The sequence below is a fragment of the Lutra lutra genome, chromosome 8 (assembly GCF_902655055.1).
Source record: "Lutra lutra chromosome 8, mLutLut1.2, whole genome shotgun sequence".
NCBI classification, from domain to species: Eukaryota; Metazoa; Chordata; class Mammalia; order Carnivora; family Mustelidae; genus Lutra; species Lutra lutra.
Window position 1 is genome coordinate 108,266,375 of NC_062285.1, and position 24,155 is coordinate 108,290,529.

General features: G+C 36.4%; 1 protein-coding gene across 1 annotated transcript in view; it reads left to right on the forward strand.

The window, feature by feature from the left end:
* The window catches only part of TMTC2 (transmembrane O-mannosyltransferase targeting cadherins 2), a 432,486-nt gene that overhangs the window by 184,063 nt on the left and 224,268 nt on the right, over positions 1-24,155 (forward strand). The window contains 1 exon segment of the mRNA XM_047741689.1: positions 21,639-22,467. Coding sequence (XP_047597645.1) covers positions 21,639-22,467 — 829 coding nt within the window.

Here is a 24,155-nt window from a genome sequence, read left to right on the forward strand (position 1 = left end):
AGAAAAAAAAAGAGAAAATGTATTTTTAGACAAATTTAAATGCATTTAAAAGATGGAACTGAATTTAAAGGTTTTTTTGATTTTGTTTTCATTTTTTTATCCCTTTAACGGAATAGCCATCCTAAAATATGTCCCAAGTTGCTTCCTAGAGGCAAATTCACTCCTGAGCAATTTTAAAAGAGCAATAACATAAGCTTAATTATGGTAGAACCATTCTATAAAGATTTAATATGCCATTAAGACATTTGCTGATTTACATCAGATTTATATAAAGGTTGTTTGAACCTACACCTTTGCGTCCAGCTGGTAGCCTTTTTCTAAGTTAATTACATGAAAGCCTCTGAAAAATGTTAGACATTTGAGAGAAGTTGTGATTTCAGAGATAAAGGGAGCATGCTGTGAAAAGTATGGCTGTATGGCATAATGACATCAATCCTGCAGTTCTAATCAGGAGGCCTGGGTTCTCACACAGTTTCTGCCACTAGCTAGTTGTGTAATTGTGGACAAGTCATTTAGCCTCTGCAGTGGGTTTTTTTTTTTTTTTCCTAATATGAGAGTTTTGGGGGATGCTTAAAGAAGCAAATTATATGATACTATGTTTAATCATAATTAAAAAATAATTTTATTGCTAAGTTTCAAAAAACTTTTGATAGCTTTCTTTGTCTTTGAAATAATCTGATTGGAAAGATGGATTAATTGTGCAGATATTAAGTTCTTCATTTATTCCCATGAACAAAAGATGAGATCCCGAAATACTTATAATAATGGTTTTTGAAGGCCAAGTATATACTGCAAACTGAAATGGGCTGTGTGTGTTTTATTCCAACTTTCAGAGGAATCTATCTATATTAAAATACATCCATTCCTCCTTTATGTCATGAGGGTATATATTTATCTTTTTCATGACCTTGTACACTTAAATACAGTTAACACTTGATTTTCTGAAATGGATTTTCTCAGAAGTAAATCATACATTCTTAATTTCTTGTTCTAGTTATGTCATTATTTCCTCATGTCATTTTACATTAACTATGCTGTGATTTAATGTGTATTAGAAATGGACTCTGATCCAGTTTTCTGTGCAAGAAAAATAGCATGTTTTCCTTAAAAACCAAAATGAAGTTGCCATTCTCTAGAGGGAAATTTAAAAAAAGTAAAGAAGAAGTAAATGAAATAATATTATAAAGTGTCAAACTATGATCTGGATTGAGAACTCATCATACTTCATCCTCAGTCGCAGAGGTTGGCAAACATTCAGTATAAAGGGCAAGGTAGTTCATTTCCTCTGCTTTACAGGACCATGTAGACTCTATGACAACTATTCAGCTCTACTGACCTACTGCAAAAAAATGGGTGTAGCTGTGTTCTAATAAAACTTTATCTAAAATCAGGCAGGCACCAGATTTGGCCCACAGGCTATAGTTTGCTGACTCTATCTAGTAACTTAGTTGGCAAACCCATGCTTATTACATCATGCAAGTTCTCCAAAGAGATTAAGTCAAGAACAATGTATTTATAGTAGGGTGAATCATTCAATGTCATACAGGTTACCTACATTTTACAAAGAGCTTTTACATTCATTTTTATTTTTGAAGAGAAGTTGTGATTTCAGAGGTAAAGGGAACATGCTGTGAACCTCTCTCAAGATGATATTAACCTTCCTCTTTTACAGTTGAGAAAGCCCAGAGTTGCACTGTTTGCCCAAGGTTACCCTGGGAGCACAAGATTTTACTCTGTTTCCCTGCTTTATATTTTATCAGAGTACTAGTGAACTCATTGAGAAGTTATCTCCAGTCTTGCTTTGTGTTACTTGGATATCCTGTACCCTAGAATTTTGAAAGTAAGTTCAAGTTCAAATTTAACACTGTGACTATTCTCTTGATACCGGATTCATTCAAAATAATCATAGAAAGTAAACTTTGGTAACAATTCCCCCCGACAGGAAGCCCAAGTAAGCAGAAGGTGGTTTCCAAGAATAACCAGCTCTAGAAGTTCATAGCAGCTGTAAAAATACATCTTAGGTTGAAATTTAGCTTGTGATATAAGGGTACTTGAATTTTGCTTTTTGCTTATCTTCCTCAATTTCTTTTTTTCTTTTCTTTCTTTCTTTCTCTCTTTTTTTTTTGCAAGTGACTTAGAAAAATGTATTGAGGCTATTTATTGATTACTCTTAGTACAAAGGCCAAGCCCTTTTATCATGAAGAAGAGCTGTCACTGGAAAAAAGTTGAAAAATAAATACCAGTTTAATAATTTTTTTTCTTGGCCTAGAGCCATTGTTGTTGGTGGAGTGATGGTGTGTTTCTTGCCGTGTTTACCTCCTGAGTAGGAATGAAGTGATTGGCTTTGGCAGTGATTTTTTTTTTTTTTTAAATATTTTGGTGTTCAGTGCATTGGTGGTTGTGGCATAGTTCAGTTGGGAGGTAGCAGAAAGCTTGACAGTGTTATGCTATTTACTGTTTTACCGCTCCTTGAAAAGTAGCCATTTTGCTCTGTCTGAATGAGGAACACTTAGGGCAGTCACACATCATTAGAATTATTGGTTCAGATTTTAAAAATCCAAGATAAAATAAAACCTGCAATCAGTGTAAATTTCACATATGTTTTCCCCTTTAATCCCCCCAGCCAGGCTCACGAAGCCAAGATCTCAAATCCTGAATGTTTTGTAAATACATTCTATAATAAATATTGTTTAATTATTCCTTTTGAGTGCAATTTTAATTTGACCCTTTTCAAAATTATTTAATTCTTTTTTACAATGATTTATAATATTTTATTCCCCTTCTTAATTAGGCAGTCAGCTGCATGAAGAAATATGCCTGCTGCTTTAATAGCAACATGGCCTGGGGATTCTGATTTTACCTCTTTGTACCTCCATACATCTCAAACCTAGGATTTTCAAAGATCAAATGAGTGTGAGTACATAGAAATCTCAGAGTGTCCAGCACATAGTAAGTGCTCAATTAATCTGAGCCATTTTTATTTATTATTATTATTTATTTTTTTTTTAAGATTTTTATTTATTTATTTGACAGAGAGAGATCACAAGTAGACGGAGAGGCAGGCAGAGAGAGAGAGAGAGGGAAGCAGGCTTCTTGCTGAGCAGAGAGCCTGATGTGGGACTCGATCCCAGGACCCTGAGATCATGACCTGAGCCGAAGGCAGCGGCTTAACCCACTGAGCCACCCAGGCGCCCCCCATTTTTATTTTTTATCTATTTTTAAGGTGGTCCTTTTCTCTGCGAATGGGCTAATTTTACAATATGTACCATACAGGTCATCTGGTTGTTCCCATTACCATTTGTTTTAGAAGTCAGAGTCCATTAGAGGAATTAGAATAAATGTGACTACTCTAATATTATTAGGTAATATTGCAAGGGTATTAGTTCATTTTTATCTGCATTAATCATTAAATTTTTTTTTTTAAGATTTTATTTATTTGTGAGAGAGAGAGACAGTGAGAGAGAGCAGAGCGAGGAGAAGGTCAGAGAGAGAAGCAGACTTCCCGTGGAGCTGGGAGCCCGATGCGGGACTCGATCCTAGCACTCCGGGATCATGACCTGAGCCAAAGGCAGTCGTCCAACCAACTGAGCCACCCAGGCGTCCCTAATCATTAAATTTTATTCTTCACTGCAACACTGAACTGTGAAGTGGCTATCTTTTTAACAGGGATATTTAGAAATGAAATAAAAATAACTTCCTCCCTGAGACCACAGGGTCCATGCACTGGAAGTATGCAATTATGTAGAAATTTCTCAAATGCCACAATAGCATCCTTTTGAAGGAACTGATGTTGTTTCAAGAATATCCTAGCTTCCATATCCTCATCTCTCACATTTGTCTAGGGATCATTGTTTACAAATCTGTATTCACCTCAAATCACCTCCTAAAGACCTCAGCAAGTATTGAAGACTCTTCATTAAGGGCAAAGGATGACCAGAGATTATTACATAATTTGATTCCTTGCATCTTGTTAAGGAGAACTTGCAAGTCTAATCATTCAAAGTCTTGTCTTCCTGATTCCTTTTATCCCTTCCTCTTTCTCTTTGTGTCTCCATCCCCTTTGTCCCTTCTCTTCTTTATAAGATATTGTATTCTTCTTCTCCTCTTCACTAATTAAAAATAGCCCTAAGCATGAGGAACTTGACTGGGCCTCATAGGGCAGGTATATTTAAAACACACTTGAAATTTTTTCTACTGTCTGGGACAGGCTTTGTTTGCCACAGGGACTTTAGATGCTTTAAATTGTTTCAACTCCCAAATCAGTGCAGTACCCACCAGGGGGGAAAAACTCAAATTGTTGAAGAAACTATGGACACCAGCACAAATATGTATGTCAAAGAAATGAACAGCTGTAGTATTCCCTGACCGTGTAGACTTCAGAAAGTCCCAGGGTGAAGGGACTTTTCTATATTTTATCTTATGTAGGTCCATTGACTAGAGAGAACAGACTGGACTGTATCAAGATCTGGTGTAACTAAAACTGCCCTCATATACTGTTCTCCTGCCCCCTTCTGGGCTCCTGTCTTGTTTCATTGTCCTCTTATTCATTCATTCCATCATTTTCTCAGTCATTCATGCATTCATTCACCCCTTTGGTACTAAGTGTTCTGTGGTGGGTGCTGACAGAATTGGTGTGGATCATATACTTTGTGACCAAAACTTCTAGGAGCTTGTGTTTGTGTAGGAGAGCTGTGAGAGTCATTTCAGAAGAGTGTGATAATTAAGATTGCTTATGCTCAGTGTCACCTGGGGCCTTAATAACTTTAGACTTGGCCTTTACCATACATGATTTCCTTCATATGGTGTAAGATTGTACAGCTCTGAGGAGGCAGGGATTGGATATAGCCTGGAGAAATTGGGGAAGTGTTGTGGACGAACTGGAATTTCACCTGGAGCTGAGGGAGAACATTTCAGATAATGACAACATTAGATTGATGAATGAGTATTTGGTTTGTATCTAGAATAATCATGAGACTGGTATCATTGAGGGAATTTTGAAGTATCAATAAAGATATCAGTAATGCTTAGAGGATTTTGAACTTTAGATAGTAAAGACGGGCCAGATTTTGGACAGCTTTGAATCCTAGTCCAAGGACATTGGAGTCTAATTCTTATTTTATTATTGCCTATTATTGAGAATTATTGTAAATATGTGATGAAGAGTAGTGACTAAAACGATAAACAAAGGGATAAGGTACTAAGCCACGAGTGCAGAGGAAGATGAAATTTCTGGTCCTGAATGGCACCAAATAGCTCTGTGTCCTTGGGGAACATGTTTAAGCTTTTAGGACATCAGTTTCCTTACTGCAGAATACACATTGAGGAGATGCTTTCTAAAGTTCAGGGATTTTACAAGTAGGAACTGCTGAGCTCTGGATCTCTCTAGCATTTACCCATCTGCGACTTTACGAACTTTCCTTGTGGAAGTTAATGGTCTTTTATGTCAAATGCCACCTTAAGGTTGAGGGACGTGGCTGTGAAGAACTGGCAGTGGTGATTGCAAAGTGGACACTGTGTGGTTTGGGGTGGATTAGGGCATAAAATGCTGGTGTTAGGGTAAAAAATAAGATTAGCTTTGAGTGTCAGTTCTTCTCATTAGCAGTGGGATTCTGAGCAACGTGCTTCACATCTCCAAGTCTTCCTATCCTTTTGTAAAGTACTGATTCACAGAGTTTGCAAACATCATAGGGTTTTAGAAAGAATGACTTGAGATTGTACAAACATTGTAAAATGTTTAATAAACATTTATAATTAGTGTTACTACTACTATTACATGACTTCCCTCCACATTACATAGTTGAATATAATGCCAGAAGAGAATGGTATTTTCTAGGCAACTGCTCTCTCCACTAGAAGACAGGACCCCATCTGGGAGGTATAAAATGACTTAACAGGTGTTGGAATTCATTAGGCAATTATACACGATTCTCTCTTTCCTCATAATATCTGGTCTCTTATGGAAGAATACAATGGAGCTTAATTTGTACTCACTTTAGCATATCTTTCAGATGACCTGCATTTGTTTAGATTGTTGAAGCAACAAGACATGTGGGTTGATTGGCAATATGGTGTGGAATAGAACAAACGTGGATTTATTATGAAATATGATCCGCCCTGTAAAATTTCTGGAGTGTTTAGGAGTTATTATGGAACCTGTTCAAGAATGGAATTTCTTGGTATTACTTAAAAGGGAATGTTTGAGCTATGTAGGCCAAATAAAGACTAGCACACCCTGTCATTTTTATTTTCTTTTATTTTCTTATATTTCAACATTTCTAGCACAGTGTTAAGATATTTCATCTTTTAGTTTTATTAATGTTTGACTTGCCCACAGTATGAGCTCTGTGAGTTTTCTGCACTTCTGAGTATTGCTGGTAGTGACTGCTGTATTGAGGTGGGGAATGGGGTGTAGCATGAGGGGCCAGGGATCACCAGGGCATTTGAACAAGAGTGGTGTGAGGTGGGAGCAAGAAGTCAGAACGTTTCAGTCAGGTATTTTAGCCAATTCCTTCCACTTCCATTTGCTTAGTCCAGACTGACTGGGTGCCAGTCATGTACCTGGAAAAAACTTCTTCCTTATCTCCCAGAAGGGTTCTCAGGGCCAGGAGCCAGTCAAAAAAAAAAAAAAAAAAAAAGATTGACAGTTAAGTCAGAACATCCACTAAACCACAACTGTTAAAGCAGACAGAATCCCCATTAGATGAATGCTTTTTGGACCTCATCCAATGATAATAATCTATTAAAACAAGTTGTCTAATCTTATGAGTTAACTTGAAAAGAGAAGTGGATGCAGGGTGATTTGCAAAATGTTTGCACGTGTAAGTTCAATTTATTTAATTTTAAATAATTAGGGCATGGCCATGATTAGTGCTAATTGGAGCTATGTCAGGCTGAAAGAATTATCCAAATATGTTTTGAAGACTCATGAGAGATTTTTGCAATAAATCGTATTTAACTGTAGGGTTTTTTTTTTTTTTTTTTTTGGTGGTAATGTTAAAAATCAAAGATACACATCTTAATGAAAAAAATACCAGATTTTAACCCCGTCTGAAATGATTTGAAAACTAGTACTTTAATGATAGCTACAAAGGCTGGACAAGCTTAAGAAAGAAAATTAATGGAGTTTTAATGGCCCTCAATATAGGTTTTAATAAATGCAGAGATCTTTTTTTTTTTTTTAACTAATTTGAAGTGAGATCGAACTTTTGCATTGTACTGAAGATTTTTTCAAGTGGAAGACAAACGCTTTTAGGGCTATATGGGTTTCATAGTTTTCATGTTCCATTCTGTTTCAGAATCTTCTTGTGCAAGGTTGCCTATGACCTACTGAGCACCTCCATTCCCATACAGATCTTTAAGAGTTAGTAAATGATTAAAATTTAATTGCAAATCTAATAATAAAAGAACGAAAGAAAAAAAATGAGGTGGGTTACAGTTATACAAAGATTTCATTTGTCTAGGTTGGTAGCCATCACCTCGAGGTTCCAAAAATTGCTTTTGCCAAGTTGCTTCTGGCAAGAAGCAACTCTTGGAGAGGCTATCAGAACAGTTCTGAACTAAAAAACTTCAGTATTTTTGTTTGTTCCCAAACATCTGGCTCTTGGCCATTTGGCAGCCATATCAATCATTTCTCTGTCTGCATAACATGAAACATGCAACTAGCTTATTATTATTCCTAAAGTAAGGTACAATTTTAGGGTCACTCTTTTGGTAATTAATTCCAGGTCATAAAGGTGTGCATTTTAAAAATGCTTATTTGGTGGTACAAGTATTAATTGACGCTTGTAGAAAAGTTATCCCATTTATGATAAATATCGCCATCAAGGTTCACTCTTTTGCATTTCAAAAAGGAATTCACTTCCAGAGTAGTAAGACATAGAGGTGTGAAAGATTTGAAATCTTCTTTTCATGAAACTAAAATAATGTCTTTCGGCTTTTCCCACATCACCCTTGCCTAGACTCCGTTTTTGTTTGTGAAGTATTTTCAGATAATTAGCTCTGGTTACTGCTGTAGCACTTGTTGGCTACTCCTTCCATCTCTTCCTGCGTTAAAGGGAATGAACCAAACAGCAACCAACGAAGACTGCTTTTTCTATAACAGATTCTAGTAACCGTAACCCCCTTTACTGCTCTAATGTACTTGAAAATTTGGCATGGCTGTTCGTTTATTCTTTTTTCTTTTAGGAGAAGTAGGGGGAGAATAGGTAATGACTCCTTTGCTTGCTCAGTAAACTTAGAATGTTCTGCTCAAGTGATTTTGTGAGGTTCCCAGTTCTGTTTGATTCTGCTCTGAATGACTAATAATTATAATGCCTAAACAGGTGCCACAGTGTTGTCTGAAATTTCTGAATAGTTGTAATTACCTGATATTGAATTATGAAATCCAGTTACAGAATCACAGAATCGATGGCTTTTTTCTCAAGTGAAAATTCTCTTTCAAAACCCTCATGACATGGCCTCAGTTTCCCAATCCAAAAAACAAGTGTTATTTTATAAATCAGTGTGGCATTTTGAGAATAAGGACAAAGCAACATGCAAAACACATAGATAAAGGGCCATATTTTTATCTGTGAGAAAAAGAAAAGAATCATTTGTCCGTTTGACATTGAACTTACCGTGTATTTATCAGAAGACACGTGTTGTTATAGGGGAAGCATATTCTCAGTGAAAAACAGTAAGCATTGAAATTATGAGTCTTAATGAACACCTACCTATGAGATATATATATTAAGTTGGATTTGTCTTGGTGAAGTCTTCCTCTTCTTACTGGTGTCTATTATATGTTCATAGGAAGGCCCTACACACACTCATTAAATAGCCGTCTATTATGATATCATTGAGAGAAGAGGGCTGTATCTTGGCCTCCCCACTGAGTGAAGTCTCATTATAATTTGTCTCTTTAGGTTTCCAAAATGCTGGGCTCACATGCTTACCTCATTAATGAGACTGGAACACATCTCATAATGGCTGGTTTGTCGCGCTAAAGCCACACAGAGTTAAAAGAATGTTGCAGTTTAATCCATTGGCGCAGGAAATGCATTTGCAATGCAGTTGCCCACTTGAGGAGAGATGGATAGAAAAGAGTTCACTGTCCAAATTCAATTAATTTTGAGCTGTTTTATTTTGATTCTCCCCTATTAGGTGTATTCTTAAAGTGCAGGGAAAGGAATCTAATAAAAACCTAAAGTGGTTTGATAGTCAAAAAGAGGTGTCTTCTTTTGTGCAAAGTATTTTTTGTGTCTCAGGTCACAAAAGGATATTTTCTTCACATATTTTCTTCATAAAGGCTGGATTGTTTTGTGGCTAACCCGATTTGACCATAGTGCACTGCCTGGTGGGAAGTGTTAAACCTCTTATTTTAAGCTAAACAAGATTACTCTGAAGACCGGCATTCAGGAGCTTGCTTTTAGTGTAATGGGTTAGGGGCTGTGGCACACCCCTTACAGTTCCAGTAATTGAACTCTTTGGGTACTTCAGTTCCTAATAGTTAGCTCTAGAAGGAGCCTGCCATGGGTGTGCAAGAAATTGCTAACTGCTTGATTTCCCCATGTTAGCTTAATGAGGAAGAATGGGTCACCATGCCAACAAAAACACCATAGCAATGGGTTTAGAAACATCCTTCCCTTGATGTTTGTTTCTCATTGGGGGTTTCTGGTATACTACAGTTGCTGTAGAGTGTCAGACAAAACCCAAACGAGTTTTGAAATCAATGTTATCTCTCATATAATACGGGTAAGTTACTGAATTCTGGTTCACTCTTTTGTTCATCTTCTTAGATTCAGTCTGAAGGCAGTGAAAATGTTAATATGCACTTAATGCTGATCTTAATTTTCGTTTGATATTTCTTGGCCCACAGCTTTTAGATACTGATCTATCAAAGCCTGTCTAATTTCATTTGGTTTCTAAAAGCTTTTATTCTGGTTACAGCCATTCTTTGAATAGCCTTTGTTTTTTAGAACGGTTTCAGGATTACAGAAAATTTGCATAGAACAAAAGTTCCCATGTATGTCACACTCTGTTCCATCTGTTTACTGACCTCACACATGAGTATAGTCGTATGTTACAATCAATTCACCGATGCTGATATGTTATTGTTAATTAATGTTCATACTTTACTCAGATTCCCTTCATTTTTACCTAATGTCTTTTTCCTGTTCTAGGATAACATCTAGGATGGCACATGACATTGATTTGTCATGTCTCCTTACGCTCCTCTTGGCTGTGACAGTTTCTCAGACTTTGTTTTTGATAACCTTGACAGTTTTGAGGATTCCTAGTCAGATATTTTGTAAAACATTTTCCACTGGAATTTGCCCGATGTTTTTCTCATGATTAAACTGGGTTTATGGATTTTGAGAGGAAGAACACAGGTCAAGTGACATTTTTATCACATATTATCAAGGGATTAAGGGTGCATGCTGTCAACATGACTTACCACCGTTAAGGTTGACCCTAACCACCTGGTGGAGATAAGTGTTTTTCAGGTTTATGTACTGTAAAGTTCCTCCTTCCCTCGTCCTTCCTTTCTCTCTGGAAGAAGGCACTATGCCCAACCTGTATTTATGGAGTGAGGAGTTGTGCTCCCTCTCCTTGAAGGTGGAGTATATATCTAAATTATTTAACATCGTTTGGCAAGGGAGATTTGTGTCTTCTCCCTTATCTGTCTATGTATCTATCTATCCACCGTATCATTTATTTATCAGTATGGATTCATGGATATTTTTATTTTTTATGCTTTAGTTTATAATTCAGTTTATAATTCAGTACTATTTATTTTGTTGCCCAAATTGTTCCAGCTTTGGCCATTGGGAGCTCTTGAAGGGGGCTCCCGTGTGCTGTAGATACTTTGACATATCCTCGTCTGTGTGTGTGTGTGTGTGTGTGTGTGTGTGTGTGTGTATGTGCGTGAGTGTGTGTGTGTGTCTATCTGCACCTCACTTTCTGGCACCATAAGATGTACTAGGTTCATCTTGTATATTTCCTGCCTCAGTCTTAAAATCGGTCCCATTTCTCCAAGGAACCTTAGTTCCTTTTATTGGAAAATGATACTAGAAATCAAGGTAATACCACTTAAGGAATGAATTTCTAAATGAAATTAAGAAGAATCTCTTTAAGTATGATTAAATGAAAGAATAGATGGTCATCTTAAGTTTCTTCTCTTTGTTACATTTTATTTTTATTTTTATTTTTTTTTAAAGATTTTATTTATTTATTTGACAGAGAGAGATCACAAGTAGACAGAAAGGCAGGCAGAGAGAGAGAGAGAGGGAAGCAGGCTCCCTGCCGAGCAGAGAGCCCGATGCGGGACTCGATCCCAGGACCCTGAGATCATGACCTGAGCCGAAGGCAGCGGCTTAACCCACTGAGCCACCCAGGCGCCCTCTTTGTTACATTTTAAAAATATTCTAAAAAGATGTCCATTTTTTACCAGTGTTAGCTAGTATCATATGTATGAGAAAAGATTATGAGGAATTTCAGGCTAATAGTTTTGATTGTAACTGAAATAAGAAAAACTGTTGTCTCTGGTGACCTTTTCCTACCACATCAAACTGACTATGTTTGGTTTTAAATTTTGGATAAATAGCATGTCATTCATTATATCAGATTACATGAAATATGCTTTGACACTTTTGGATTTTTTTATAATCATACTCTCCCTAATGCCAACCTTGTTTGGTAAATTGTAATCTGGCCTAAAAAAGTGTGAGTATTCATCAGTGGATTTCAATCTATAACTGATTTATTGAGCTTTTATATATTTATCGAGATATATGCAGATACTTTTTGATGTTTGAAATCAATGGAAAATACTATGCTGTGGTATAGAGTTAGCTTGAACAAGTGAAAGAATTCCTTATAATCTAAAGTGCTGAAGAGATCACTAACATTTAAAAAAAATTTTTTTTAAAGATTTTATTTATTTATTTGACAGAGAGAGATCACAAGTGAGCAGAGAGGCAGGCAGAGAGAGAGAGAGAGAGGAGGAAACAGGCTCCCCACTGAGCAGAGAACCCAATGTGGGGCTCGATTCCAGGACCCTGAGATCATGACCTGAGCCAAAGGCAGAGGTTTTAACCCATTGAGCCACCCAGGCGCCCCAGGAACACTAACATTTTTTATGCCCTTAATCTTTAAATTCTTTCTTCACAAAGACTGGATATACCCATCTATTGAACCTCTTTATATCTTTTGAAATACTAAACATTAAAATTCTTTTGTTTATTTTGTTGGTATAGGGAAAAAAAGGTTTCTCATCTTGTATAAAGGATAATTATTAATAAGGAAACCCGTTTTTGTTCTTTGAAGGGAAACAAATACTCTGACAACTTGATGTGGGCAAAACTTTGATAAATCATATGAATATGTTCTAGAAACAGTTTCTAATTATACTTTGAACCATGCATTCCTTCCTGTCACATTCAGAAATGTCAGAAATACATGCTTTTATATTCATGTTTTGGGGTAGTCTTCAATGAGAACTGTTTTAGGAAGGAGGGCAACGAGGAGAAATCCTATATTATTGATATAAGGAAAGCTTATGACTTCAGTGATGAATAGTGGATACAAAATAAAGGATGCTAGATTTTTGTTATGTCTGCATAGGCTTTTCTCTCAGTTTTATTCTTAAAACTTTCAGATACTGATTTTTATCTGCTTTATTATAGGACTCTACTATCATTGCCAAGGGCTTAATTTGGAATTAAATGAGCCTTATGCTTAAGTAATTTATTTTCATTAGTTTGCCAAAAAGTGAGTCTCATGATGATTTTAATACTCTAAGGCAGAATGTTTACATTTTTCTTTCATTGAGTCTAAAATATTCCTTTTCAGTTTCCTCTATGTCCTTCAGACTCTTGAGATCAGAAGGCAGTATTGAAGCTGCCACCACGAATGGTAGTTTTCCTTGACTAGTAGAGAGAGGAGCTGTTATAGTTGATTTTTGCTCTTCACTTGTGCTGTTTCTTTAGTCAAAGACTCTCATAGAAGAGAATAATGCACTGCAAGGCTTCTATAAAGGCATCACCGCTAGTTAATATGACAGTTCTTCTCATCAGATTTGCCTTCGTATTTCAGGTGATGTGTGGAAAAGATTTTGATGTTTTATGGTAAATTTCATTTACCATTTTCATATGGCAAATTTGCTCATTATAGCTATGTTCTTTTATTCTGTTCGTGTGTCCAAAGACTCGAGATGAAATTGCCAACCATGAACTTGATACTTCTAGTTGATTTTTATTCTATGATTTCTGTATCTGACAGTTCCAGAAAAATCCCTCTAAAATTTTGTAGTTAGGAATATGTGTATATATGTATATTCAGTGACATGGAAAGCTAGTTTCCCTTTTAATGTTAAAGAACAACTTTTTAAAAATATGAAGAGCACATTTGAACTTTTAGAAAAATTAGACTTTCATAAAGCTGATTTATATGATTTTACAGTGAATTAAAACATAAAGGAACCCTTTCTATTTAGTAATTGACATGAAATGTACCGGATAAGAATTCTTAGAGATGCAGTCATTTTCCCATTTTTAATTCTACTTTTGGAATGAAGTTGTAGTCAGGAATATGTTCCTCCAGAACATGTTACTGCCTTCATGTGTACTTTTCATGGAGAGGTATGGAGTTAGGCAGAAAATGTTGTTACATAAAGGTGACAAGGCCAAGTTTCTGTATATGATGACAGTCAAGCTGGCCTTGGCGTTGTGCAGCATTACTTCATTTGATCCTTTGTGTGGAGGATTGGGAGTGAGGATTTACCATAATAGGATTTAAAATGTGGGCCGGGGGCACCTGGGTGTCTCAGTCTGTTAAGTGCCCAACTCTTGCTTTCAGCTTAGGTCATGATCTTGGGTTCCTGAGATTGAGCTCCTGCCTTGGGCTCCCTGCTCAGCAGGGAATCCGCTGGAAATTCTCTCTTTCTCCCCACCCCACCCTTTGCCCCCCTCCTGTTCATGCATGTGTATTCCCACTCTCTGAAATAAGTAAATAAATCTTTTTTTAAAAATGTGCAAGATAATGATATGTTTAAAAAAATTGACTTTTGGTTTGAGGGTCAGAGTTCAAGAATCATTTTTTTTTTTTTAAGATTTTATTTATTTATTTGACAGAGAGAAATCACAAGCAGGCAGAGAGGCAGGCAGAGAGAGAGGAGGAAGCAGGCTCCCCGCCGAGCAGAAAGCCGGATGCGGGGCTTGAACCCAGGACTTGGGTTCATGACCTGAGCCGAAGGCAGCGGCTCAACCCACTGAGCCACCCAGGCGCCCAAGAATCATTTTTTTTTAAAGATTTTATTTATTTATTTGTCAGAGAGAGAGAGGGAGAGAGAGCAAGCACAGGCAGAAAGAATGGCAGGCAGAGGCAGAGGGAGAAGCAGCCTCCCTGCCGAGCAAGGAGCCCGATGTGGGACTCGATCCCAGGACGCTGGGATCATCACCTGAGCCGAAGGCAGCTGCTTAACCAACTGAGCCACCCAGGCATCCCTTAAGAATCATTTTCAAATGCCTAGGAATGTTAGGCTTTGTAGTAATCTCTGAGAATTCAAAGATGTGCCATTTGTTATATCCTAGTTTTAAAAGAGCATTTTGGGGTAATATTATCATAATTTTGTATCCCAACTGGGGTGCATTGTGTTTTTATCTAGTTTTCTTGTGTATTTAAAAGATCTTCTAGCAAAATTAAGGCAAGGATTATAAAATAATTGTAAATAGATTGAATTGGGACATGGAAAATTATTTTTTAATATTGAAAAAACTTGATTATAAAATAATAGCTACAAGGAATACTAAATATGGAAAAGTATATGAACTATTGGATGCTTATGGGCCTATAACTAGAATTGGATTTGTTACCATTATTTGTATATATATTTGTTGCAAAATAATTATTTCCACCTGAAAAATGTAAGTTTAGACAGAAAAGATTGTCAAGCCATTTTTGGGTTTTTTTGATACATATTTTGGGACTGTGAATAAATGGCAACCACTCATAAATTTGAAGCCATCTTTATCTCTTCATCTTTATCTTTCTCTATCATCTTTGTCTCTTTATCTCTATCCATCCAGGTCCCTTCCGTGCCCTGCTCTAGCAATTTCACATCATCTGATATTTGGTGTAATTGTTTCGAGACTTGGGGTGGGGTAGGGGGAACAATTTTACAAACATATGTATGTAGTTATGAAAAATATATGGAATTTTTTTCCTGAATGGCATGTATGATTTTATAATATGAATATTTTGCAACCTGAGTTTTTATGAGTCATGTTACTGTCTAATGATTTGGTTCATTTGCATTAATTGCTATATAGTATTTTTCATGTTAGTATATATGTATGCCTACATACGTAAATATATGTAGCTCTCCATATACTACATATGTAGTTTATATTGGTGGGTTATTCTTGTTACTTGCCTTATAGATTCAGAACATATAGGTATGCCATGATTTACTTTCATATTGCTTTAGTGAAATTTTTAATGATTTATTTTTCTTCTTATAAACAATACTGCATTAAAAATCCTCATATTTAGATCTAAGAGGTTTTGTCAGAGTCACTAATTCTGGATAACCAAATAATAGATGATACAAATTATTAATTTTCCTAAGTACTTCCAAATTTCTCACCAAACTGTTTAATTTTTATTTTCTCAGTACATGATAGTTCTTGTTACAACACAATTTTAGTGACTTTTATAGCCAGTTCTTTTTTCCCCTAGTTTTTTTTTCACTTAGATTCATTTGAACTATGTTCTTTTTCATTTTTATTAACGAATTAATTATAATTGTTTATTGTCTTTTCTCCGAATTTCCGATCTATATTTTTAAATCTATCCTGTTAGATTTTTTGTCTTCTGTGATTCACGTTTAGGAGACTGTTGTTTTTTTTTCCCCCCCTTGGAAAAAAATCCTTTGTCTTCTGTATATTGCAACAAGACTTGAATATTTTGACTCTGAATTATACTTATTACAGAGATCTCAATCCCTTTGTAGCCTGACCTCATGACACTCATTTATTATCCTAAGAAGTCAATTTGTCCCAGAGCCTCAGAGAAAAGCATTATTTATGTTTCATTATGATTTATTCATTTAGAATGAGGAAAATATGCCTTAAAACTTTGTGAAATGAAAGCCAGAGTCCCACAGTATTTTCAGTGTCAGTGTTAAGAATTAGTCTTGTACAAATATGGGATGATTTCAGCTTTGGCTGCATTAGAATCTCCTATGGAGATATTAGTCAGACCAGGGCATTGGTATTTTTAGAAGCTCACAATTCATATTCATATTGATGGTCCTTGAAGTTTGAAAGCTATCTTTTAAGGCCCTATGATTCTTTGCCTCCCAAAGTGTTTTTCTAGACAGACTAGAACATGCAAACTCCACAAGCAGAGTCTTTCTTCTCTCTGCTTACACGTAGACATCCGGTGACTAGTAGGAGAGTGCCTGCTGCATCCAGCTGTCTTAATGATATGCTCAATGGATTCATTATGTTTTCTCTATTAAATTGCAGTCATTTTCTAATGCTACCCATCAGAGTTTATCCTTCCATCAGTTTAAGCTTCCCAGACTTAGACTTCTCATTTTCTATGTGTGGATTTTTACTAGTTTTAACCTTCAGGTCTAGTGGTAATTCTTCAGAACTCTCATGCTTCATCTCAACAAATACCTGTGCTGAATCAATTTGATACACTAAGCCAAGAACAGCAACAACAACAAAATGCTGAGGCAAATTATGTAACTTGACTCCTAGCTATTAAATCAATAAAAATTTGTTCATCTGATTTAATCCACTAGTCAAAGCATACGATTTTTTAAAAAATATTTAAAAATATTTTATTTATTTATTAGAGAGTGAGAGAGAGATTGAGAGAGTGAGTGGGAAGAGGGGCGGAAGGAGAAGCAACCCCGGGTCCCCCTGCTGAGCAGGGAACCTGGTAAGGTACTGGATCCCAGGACCTTGGGATCATGACCTGAGCTGAAGGCAGACATTTAATGGACTGAGCCACCCAGGCACCCCTAGGGACTATGATTAATAAAAAAGCCTTTCCATGCCTTCTTTTCTTTCACCTTATTTTTAAGGCTGTTACCACAGAAAAAATGAACGAGGTTAGAAGAGAGTTTTGGTTTTATCAGAATCCCACTTTATAGGTGACCATTTTTAACAAAATTTTATGAGAAGGCATTAAAGAAATTGAAAGTTGTGATTTCAAAGAAATTATAAAATACATAAAAAGTGGTAGCCAATCAGGAGGGCTTAGAAGCTCTTCCTTCCACTTTAAACATTTTATCATCAATTTTCTTTTACCTGTTCATTCAATTTTCCTTTAATGGTGTCATTTATTTAGCCCATATAGACCTTACCATTAAGTTAGAATGAGTGTATGAGAGCTACTCAGTTCAGAACCTCAGTGTCTCTTGATCTTAGTTGTTCCATCAGTTGTTTAAATGGGAGCTGTATGTGGAAATGTTTGAAAATATAAAGTGTTTGTAAATTAATGTCAGCATTTGATTATTCTTCTTTTTCATTTTTAGACTTTAGACTTCTCAGCCTTTAGACTTCTTTCATTTTATCACTGAATAGTTTTCATTAATCTTTATTTTGTAGTTTACTGGATTTAAATATTCTTGGAGTGTGATAAAAACGAGAATCATTTTGATCACATCTTCACTCTTAATTCTTCCTTTTGCTAATTTATTAAAATTTAATACATTGCTAAAGATGCCTTTATTAAAATTAATAAGGTAGTTTTGCCTTATGATATTTCTATTTTAATAATAAAATTGAGTTATGCAATGATTAAGGCTAACTTCTTCCGAAGTTTTACGACTAGCAAAGAATACTGATTACAATTCCTGTACCCATATGGTTCTCTTACCCCTTTGCTTTTTCTTCTTGACTGATGAGAGTTTTCTGTATTGCCTGTCCCTTCTCTCTCCTCCATCACACCAGCAGACATGGGAATAGAATGGTCTCAGGTATACTTTGTATACTTAGTTACACTTAGTGGCAAAGTGGGCTTTGGGTACACATCTTAAAGTTGAGCTGTTTTTTCAAGATCAGTCTTTGTCATCCATGGTATCGTATTTCATTTATCTTTGCCAAATGACATGTTTCTCTGTAATGTAATCAAAGCATACTCAGTTATGTGATTGGTCTGTCCAGTTATTACAACTCCTAATGTGCAGTTTTGTTTTTGTGGGTTTTTTTCCTAAAATCAATAAATTTTAGGATTTTTGATGGGTAGAATTTCAGAAGAGCAAAAGAATGGCTTGCAAAAGGTATTTTTAGATAATATGGATTCTGAACCATTTTATTCTTCCAGAGAAGACCTGAAAGTGAGAAATTAGTGAAGACTGAACATGTTACTCCCCTACCACTAAAAATTCCATGCAGCATTATGTGAAATACTTTTGAGTAAAAGCCAGCCACAGATGTTTTAAAATACTCAGGCGGTTAATTCTGTGAATTTAGCATTACTGTGATCTGATATTAACAATCCTACCTCTTAAAATTGTCATAATTTCCATCTGTTTGCTGTTTCTCAATTTACTTATTTTATTTTTTTATTTTTTTTTAATTTTTTTTTTTAAAAGATGTTATTTATTTATTTGACAGAAATCACAAGTAGGCAGAGAGGCAGGCAGAGAGAGAGGAGGAAGCAGGCTCCCTGCCGAGCAGAAAGCCCGATGTGGGGCTCGAACCCAGGACCTGGGATCATGACCTGAGCCGAAGGCAGCGGCTTAACCCACTGAGCCACCCAGGCACCCCTCAATTTACTTATTTTAAATTTTAAATTCCTAACTTCCTCTTCTTTACTTCATTTCTTTTATACCCAGATGTATCCCATCTTTTAAATATTTAAAATATTTTTCAAAATAATTTTGAAATTTAAGACCTATCACATATATTTGAATATAATGAATATAAAAGACATATCACACATATTGCACACGCACGCGCGCACACACACACACACACACACACCCCTCTATGAATTAGAATCTTCTCTGTAGAGGTGATAACTTCCAAGGTCTTAGAGTAAGATCCCATTAATGATTTTGAAAATTGGGAATAATGCGATTTGTGTTTAAAAGGGCTGGGTCACCAGTTAGGAGGAGACTATTGTGATAATCCAAGTGTGGGCATTTTGGATTCAAGTGGTGACAGAAGAGATGGTGAGAAAGGACAAATTTGGCATATATTTTGAAGAGGAAGTGAGAGGAGTTGGTAATAGATAAAATGGGGAGGAAAGGAGAGGGGCTGGGAAGAAGAAACTGGTTACATAGTTTTACCATCTTTGGTGGTGGTGATGACTAAAGGAGGAAGTGTTTAGTGTTGAGGGTATGAAATCAAGCTTTGTGTTGGGCATTTTGAATTTGAGATACCTAAGCAAATATGTCCAATAGGCAATTGAATAAATGGCTGTGGAGATAAAGGAAGGTTAAGGTGGAATCATTAGCATATATTAATATTTTTTAAAATCACAGACCTTGCTAAGATCATTAGATTAACAGTAGAGATGGAGTTGATGGTCCATGACCAGTTCTATGGCTTCCAGCAATGAAAGGTGTGGTGAATGGAGAGTCAAAGAGCATCCAGTGGCAATTATATACAATACATAGAGACTGCTTTAATAGAAATTGTACATACTCAAGATAATATTGCTCTTTGGACTTCTTAAAATGGAGAACTAATTGACATTTAGCATTTATTAGTTTCAGGTGCAACATGATGATTTGGTGTATGTAGATATGTGAGATGATCACCACAGTAAGTGTGATCTTTATCTGTTTTCTTCATTTAGGAGTTCAGGGTTTGTTTTTTAAGATCCCACCTACAAGTGAGATCATACAGTGTTTGTCTTTCTTCAGGTGGCTTATTTCACTTAATGTCATGTCCTCAAGGTTCATCCACATTGTTCTAAATGGCAAGATTTCCTTCTTTTTTTGGTGTAGACAAATAACATTCTATCAAAAATGTATAGCACATATTCTTTATCCTTCATCCGTTGTGGACTCCTAGGTTGTTACTGTGTCTTGGCTATTATAAATAAGAAATGCTGCAATAAGTGTAGGGGTACAGATACTTTTTGAGATAGTGACTTTGTTTATTTTCAGATAAATAACAGAAGTGGAACTGCTGGATCATAGGGTCGTTCTATTTTTGAGGCAACTCCACACTGTTTTCCACAGTAGCTGCACCAATTTACCTTCCCACCAACAGTGCATGAGGTTTCCCTTTTCTCCACATCCCCGCCAACACTTGTTATTTCTTATCTTTTTTGATTCTAGGTGTACTAATAAGTGTGAGCGGATACCTCAATGTGGTTTGGGTTTACCTTTCCCTGATGATTAGTGATGTTAAGCACCTTTTCATGTACCTGTTTTTGTGTCTTCCCTGGAAAAATGGCTCTTAAGATCCTATTCCACTTTTGACCAAATTACTATTTTTTCTTTTGAGTTGTATGAGTTTTTTAAATTGTATTTTGGGTTATTAATCCCTTACCAAACATTTAATTTGCAAATCTCATTCAGCAGATTGCCTTTTCATTGTGTTGATAATTTCCTTTGCTGAATGGAATTTTTTTATTAGTTTGATAAGAGCCCCATTTATGCATTTGTGCTTTTGTTGCCGTCTGTTTTTTTTTTTTTTTTAAACTAAATATTTGGCATATCCTTGAGGTTCCAAGCACCACTTTGAGTGTTACTAATGTATAATTCTATACAATGTCAATTTGTACAGTCAGAGATCACATTACCAAGGAATCATTAAAGTTAGGATATAGTATCCATCCCTCCCCCTTCCACTTGCCTCTTCAGGACTTAGATTGCTTGAGTTCACTCAGGTTGAAAGAGTTTGCCAGAAAATTCTCATTAACAGGAATGCCCTTTGGCCTTCCTCTCATAATTTTTTGTCTCTCTCTTAAAATAAGTAAGCACATTATCAAAGTCATTTTATTTTTAAAAAGTTGTCATCAGCGTGGAAAATTTGGGATTCACGAGGAGTGTTATTAAATGTTTGATGTCACTGATGTCACTGACAGCATGGGGTAGCAGATGAAAGCCTGGTTGATAAATTCTGCAAGAATATTCGAGACAATGAAATGTGGACTAGCATAGACATAGCTAAATGCTGTTACTTTGAGCCAAGCAGAATCCTGTCATACTCCGTATTTTGGGGCATGCCTGATTTTGTTTTCCCTAGAAGCTAAACCATGAAGTGAAAGAAAAGAGTTATTTGATGTCTTTTCTATCTTGTGCAGAGTGCTAAGTACTTTTATACTGTGGTCTCAGTTTAACTTGACATCAGTTCTGAGGGGGAAATACATTCAGCCCATTTTACAGAGGTTAAGAGATTGAAGCTTTCTTTTCTTGCTCTTTTAGAACAAGAAGAAAAAAATGCTCATCAAAAGTTATATACAAAGTAGATTTCCAGAGTCAATGGTTTTTGTTTTTGTTTTTAGGTTAAGTTTTCCCTAAACATGTTTAAAAGGAGATAGAAATAAAGCCATGTATTTAAGACCTTTGTGGTTTTAACTGTTCCCTTCAAAAAGTGTCTTTTATCTCTAAATGTTAAGTGAAGTGTTCCCAGGCGGTATTGATGATGATCTTAATTTTTTCCCTTCTCTTTTGGTTTCAGAGGAAGAACTTGTCTCTTTTCCTCAGCATTAGTTTGTTAACTTTCTGGGGGACTTCCCTTTTGGGTGCCCGTTTGTACTGGATGGGAAACAAACCACCAAGCTTTTCCAACTCTGACAACCCAGCTGCAGATTCGGATAGCCTGTTGGCTCGAACGCTCACTTTCTTCTACTTGCCAACCAAGAACCTCTGGCTGTTGCTATGCCCAGACACACTCAGTTTTGATTGGTCAATGGATGCTGTGCCTCTGCTCAAAACGGTTTGTGATTGGAGAAACCTACACACTGTGGCCTTCTATATTGGACTCCTCCTCCTTGCCTACTATGGCTTGAAGAGCCCAAGCGTGGAAAGAGAATGCAATGGGAAATTTGTAACAAATGGCAAGCAGAATGCAAATGGACATAGCTGCCATTCAGATGTGGAGTACCGGAACTCAGAGATTAAGCCCAGCTTTGCATCCAAAGTAGAAAATGGCATTAAAAATCATGCTTCACAGAGAACACAACTTCCTTCTACGGAGAACATTGTTGTTCTTTCTTTATCTTTGCTAATAATACCCTTTGTTCCTGCCACGAACCTGTTTTTCTATGTCGGCTTTGTAATTGCAGAGCGAGTATTGTATATTCCTAGTATGGGCTTCTGCCTCCTCATTACAGTGGGTGCCAGAGCCCTTTATGTCAAGGTCCAAAAGCGGTTTCTCAAGAGCTTGATTTTTTATGCCACAGCTACGTTAATTGTTTTCTATGGACTCAAGACTGCGATCAGGAATGGAGACTGGCAGAATGAGGAAATGCTATATAGGTCAGGGATAAAAGTTAACCCAGCTAAAGGTAATATTTTATTTTATACTTTTGCCTGGACAGTTTACTCATTGTGCCATTTTAGATCCTTGCTTCTTGCCTTAAAACGCAGTATACAGGAGGAAGACGTCTTTTTCTGCACTCCCTCCCCGTATCTTTCTTTCATTTCATTTTTTAAAAGCTGAGCAGTACAACCAATTTAGAGATGTGCCCAGAATTCCATATTTGGAACGGGGCAGTATATTCTCATGTTCCAGACTACATTTGTCCAGAGGAATTTAGACAGTTGTGCAAAAGCATTGACTGTCCTAAGAATTTAGAAAAATGCTTGGTTTCTGTCTTTTAAGTACGGACACACACGTCATCTCTTTCATCATGTAATAAAAGTCAGGCTATCCCACTTGATATTTTAGCTTTGCTGTTTTCCAAGCATCACCTGAGGAAATACCGTAAGACTTACTCTGACATCTTTAAAAAGATTTGGAGGTGACGCTACCTCTGAATCTTGGAATTGTGTCTCTAGGTGTCAGTGTGCGCGCATACAAGTGTGAGTCACCCAAGGCTTTGCAGAGCCCCGGTAAGCTGGATGTTACCCAGCCGTTAGCACTTCTTATGTAAGAGTTCTTAAGTCACGTAGGGAAATGCACTTCACTGTACAGTGAGATTGATCATGTATTTCATTACTGGTTTTGATTTAGAAAACTACTTTAGCAAATCACAGAATCTATAGCCAGAATTGAAAGTCTCCCTTAAAGCTTAAATGAACAGGCAGAAGCTGTTAGGGTGATTTCTCTGGTTTAGACAGTAGAATGATGATAAAAGCCAGGGAGCAATTAAGTGAAAGCAAGTGCACCTTTTAAGTGCAGAAATATATCATAGTAAATAGTGCCAGCTAGTCCTGTTCTTCATAAGCCTTTTCTTTTTCTTTTTTAAATTATTTATCTTTTTACATTGTGGTTGCTCGCACAGCATTTGAACTGGGCTGCTTCTACTTTTTCCAACACAACTGTGCACTGGTATTCAAATATGGGAAGTGTAAAAACGGTTCCAAATGAATGGAGTGACCTGCTGATGGATATTGGGGTTTATGTATGAAGATTTAGATACCCTAAAAGCAACTCTGGTATCTTTCTCCAGTTACCAATTAAGACTTCAGCGAGCAGCTCCTTATTTCTTCAAGCTAAGGAACTGATGGTTGGTACTTGTAACGCTGAATAGATTTCAGGGATTTTAATGGGAGTAGAAACATTAAAATTGAGCTAATGCATAGCAAGAATTCCTCAGTTCTTGTAGAATAGATCTTTATCATGTGGCTTTTGTAGGTAGTGACTGATCCACAGGTTAGTGAATTCATGAACCCCAATCTTGCTGTAAAAATGTTGCAATCAGTTCTCACAGAATGCCTTTCAGCTGGTTTTTCTTCACTGGTAGATGAAAGTATGTAAAGCAAGGCTATGTTGCTAGTTTATTTTCCTGCTATTTAAAACAGAGACATTGTAAAGAATTTAAAGGAAAAAAAATCCAGCATGTTAATTTCCTCACAAGGTGGTTCTGAGCATTTATTTAATTTATTGGTGAAGTTTCAGGTTAAGCTACTATAACAAAGCCCCCCCCCCGCCCCTCCCCCCCCATAATAGTGACTTAAATAAGATAGAAGCTTTATTCTTTCATGTAACAATCTAAGTATGTGTAACCCAGAACTGATAAGATGGCGCCAT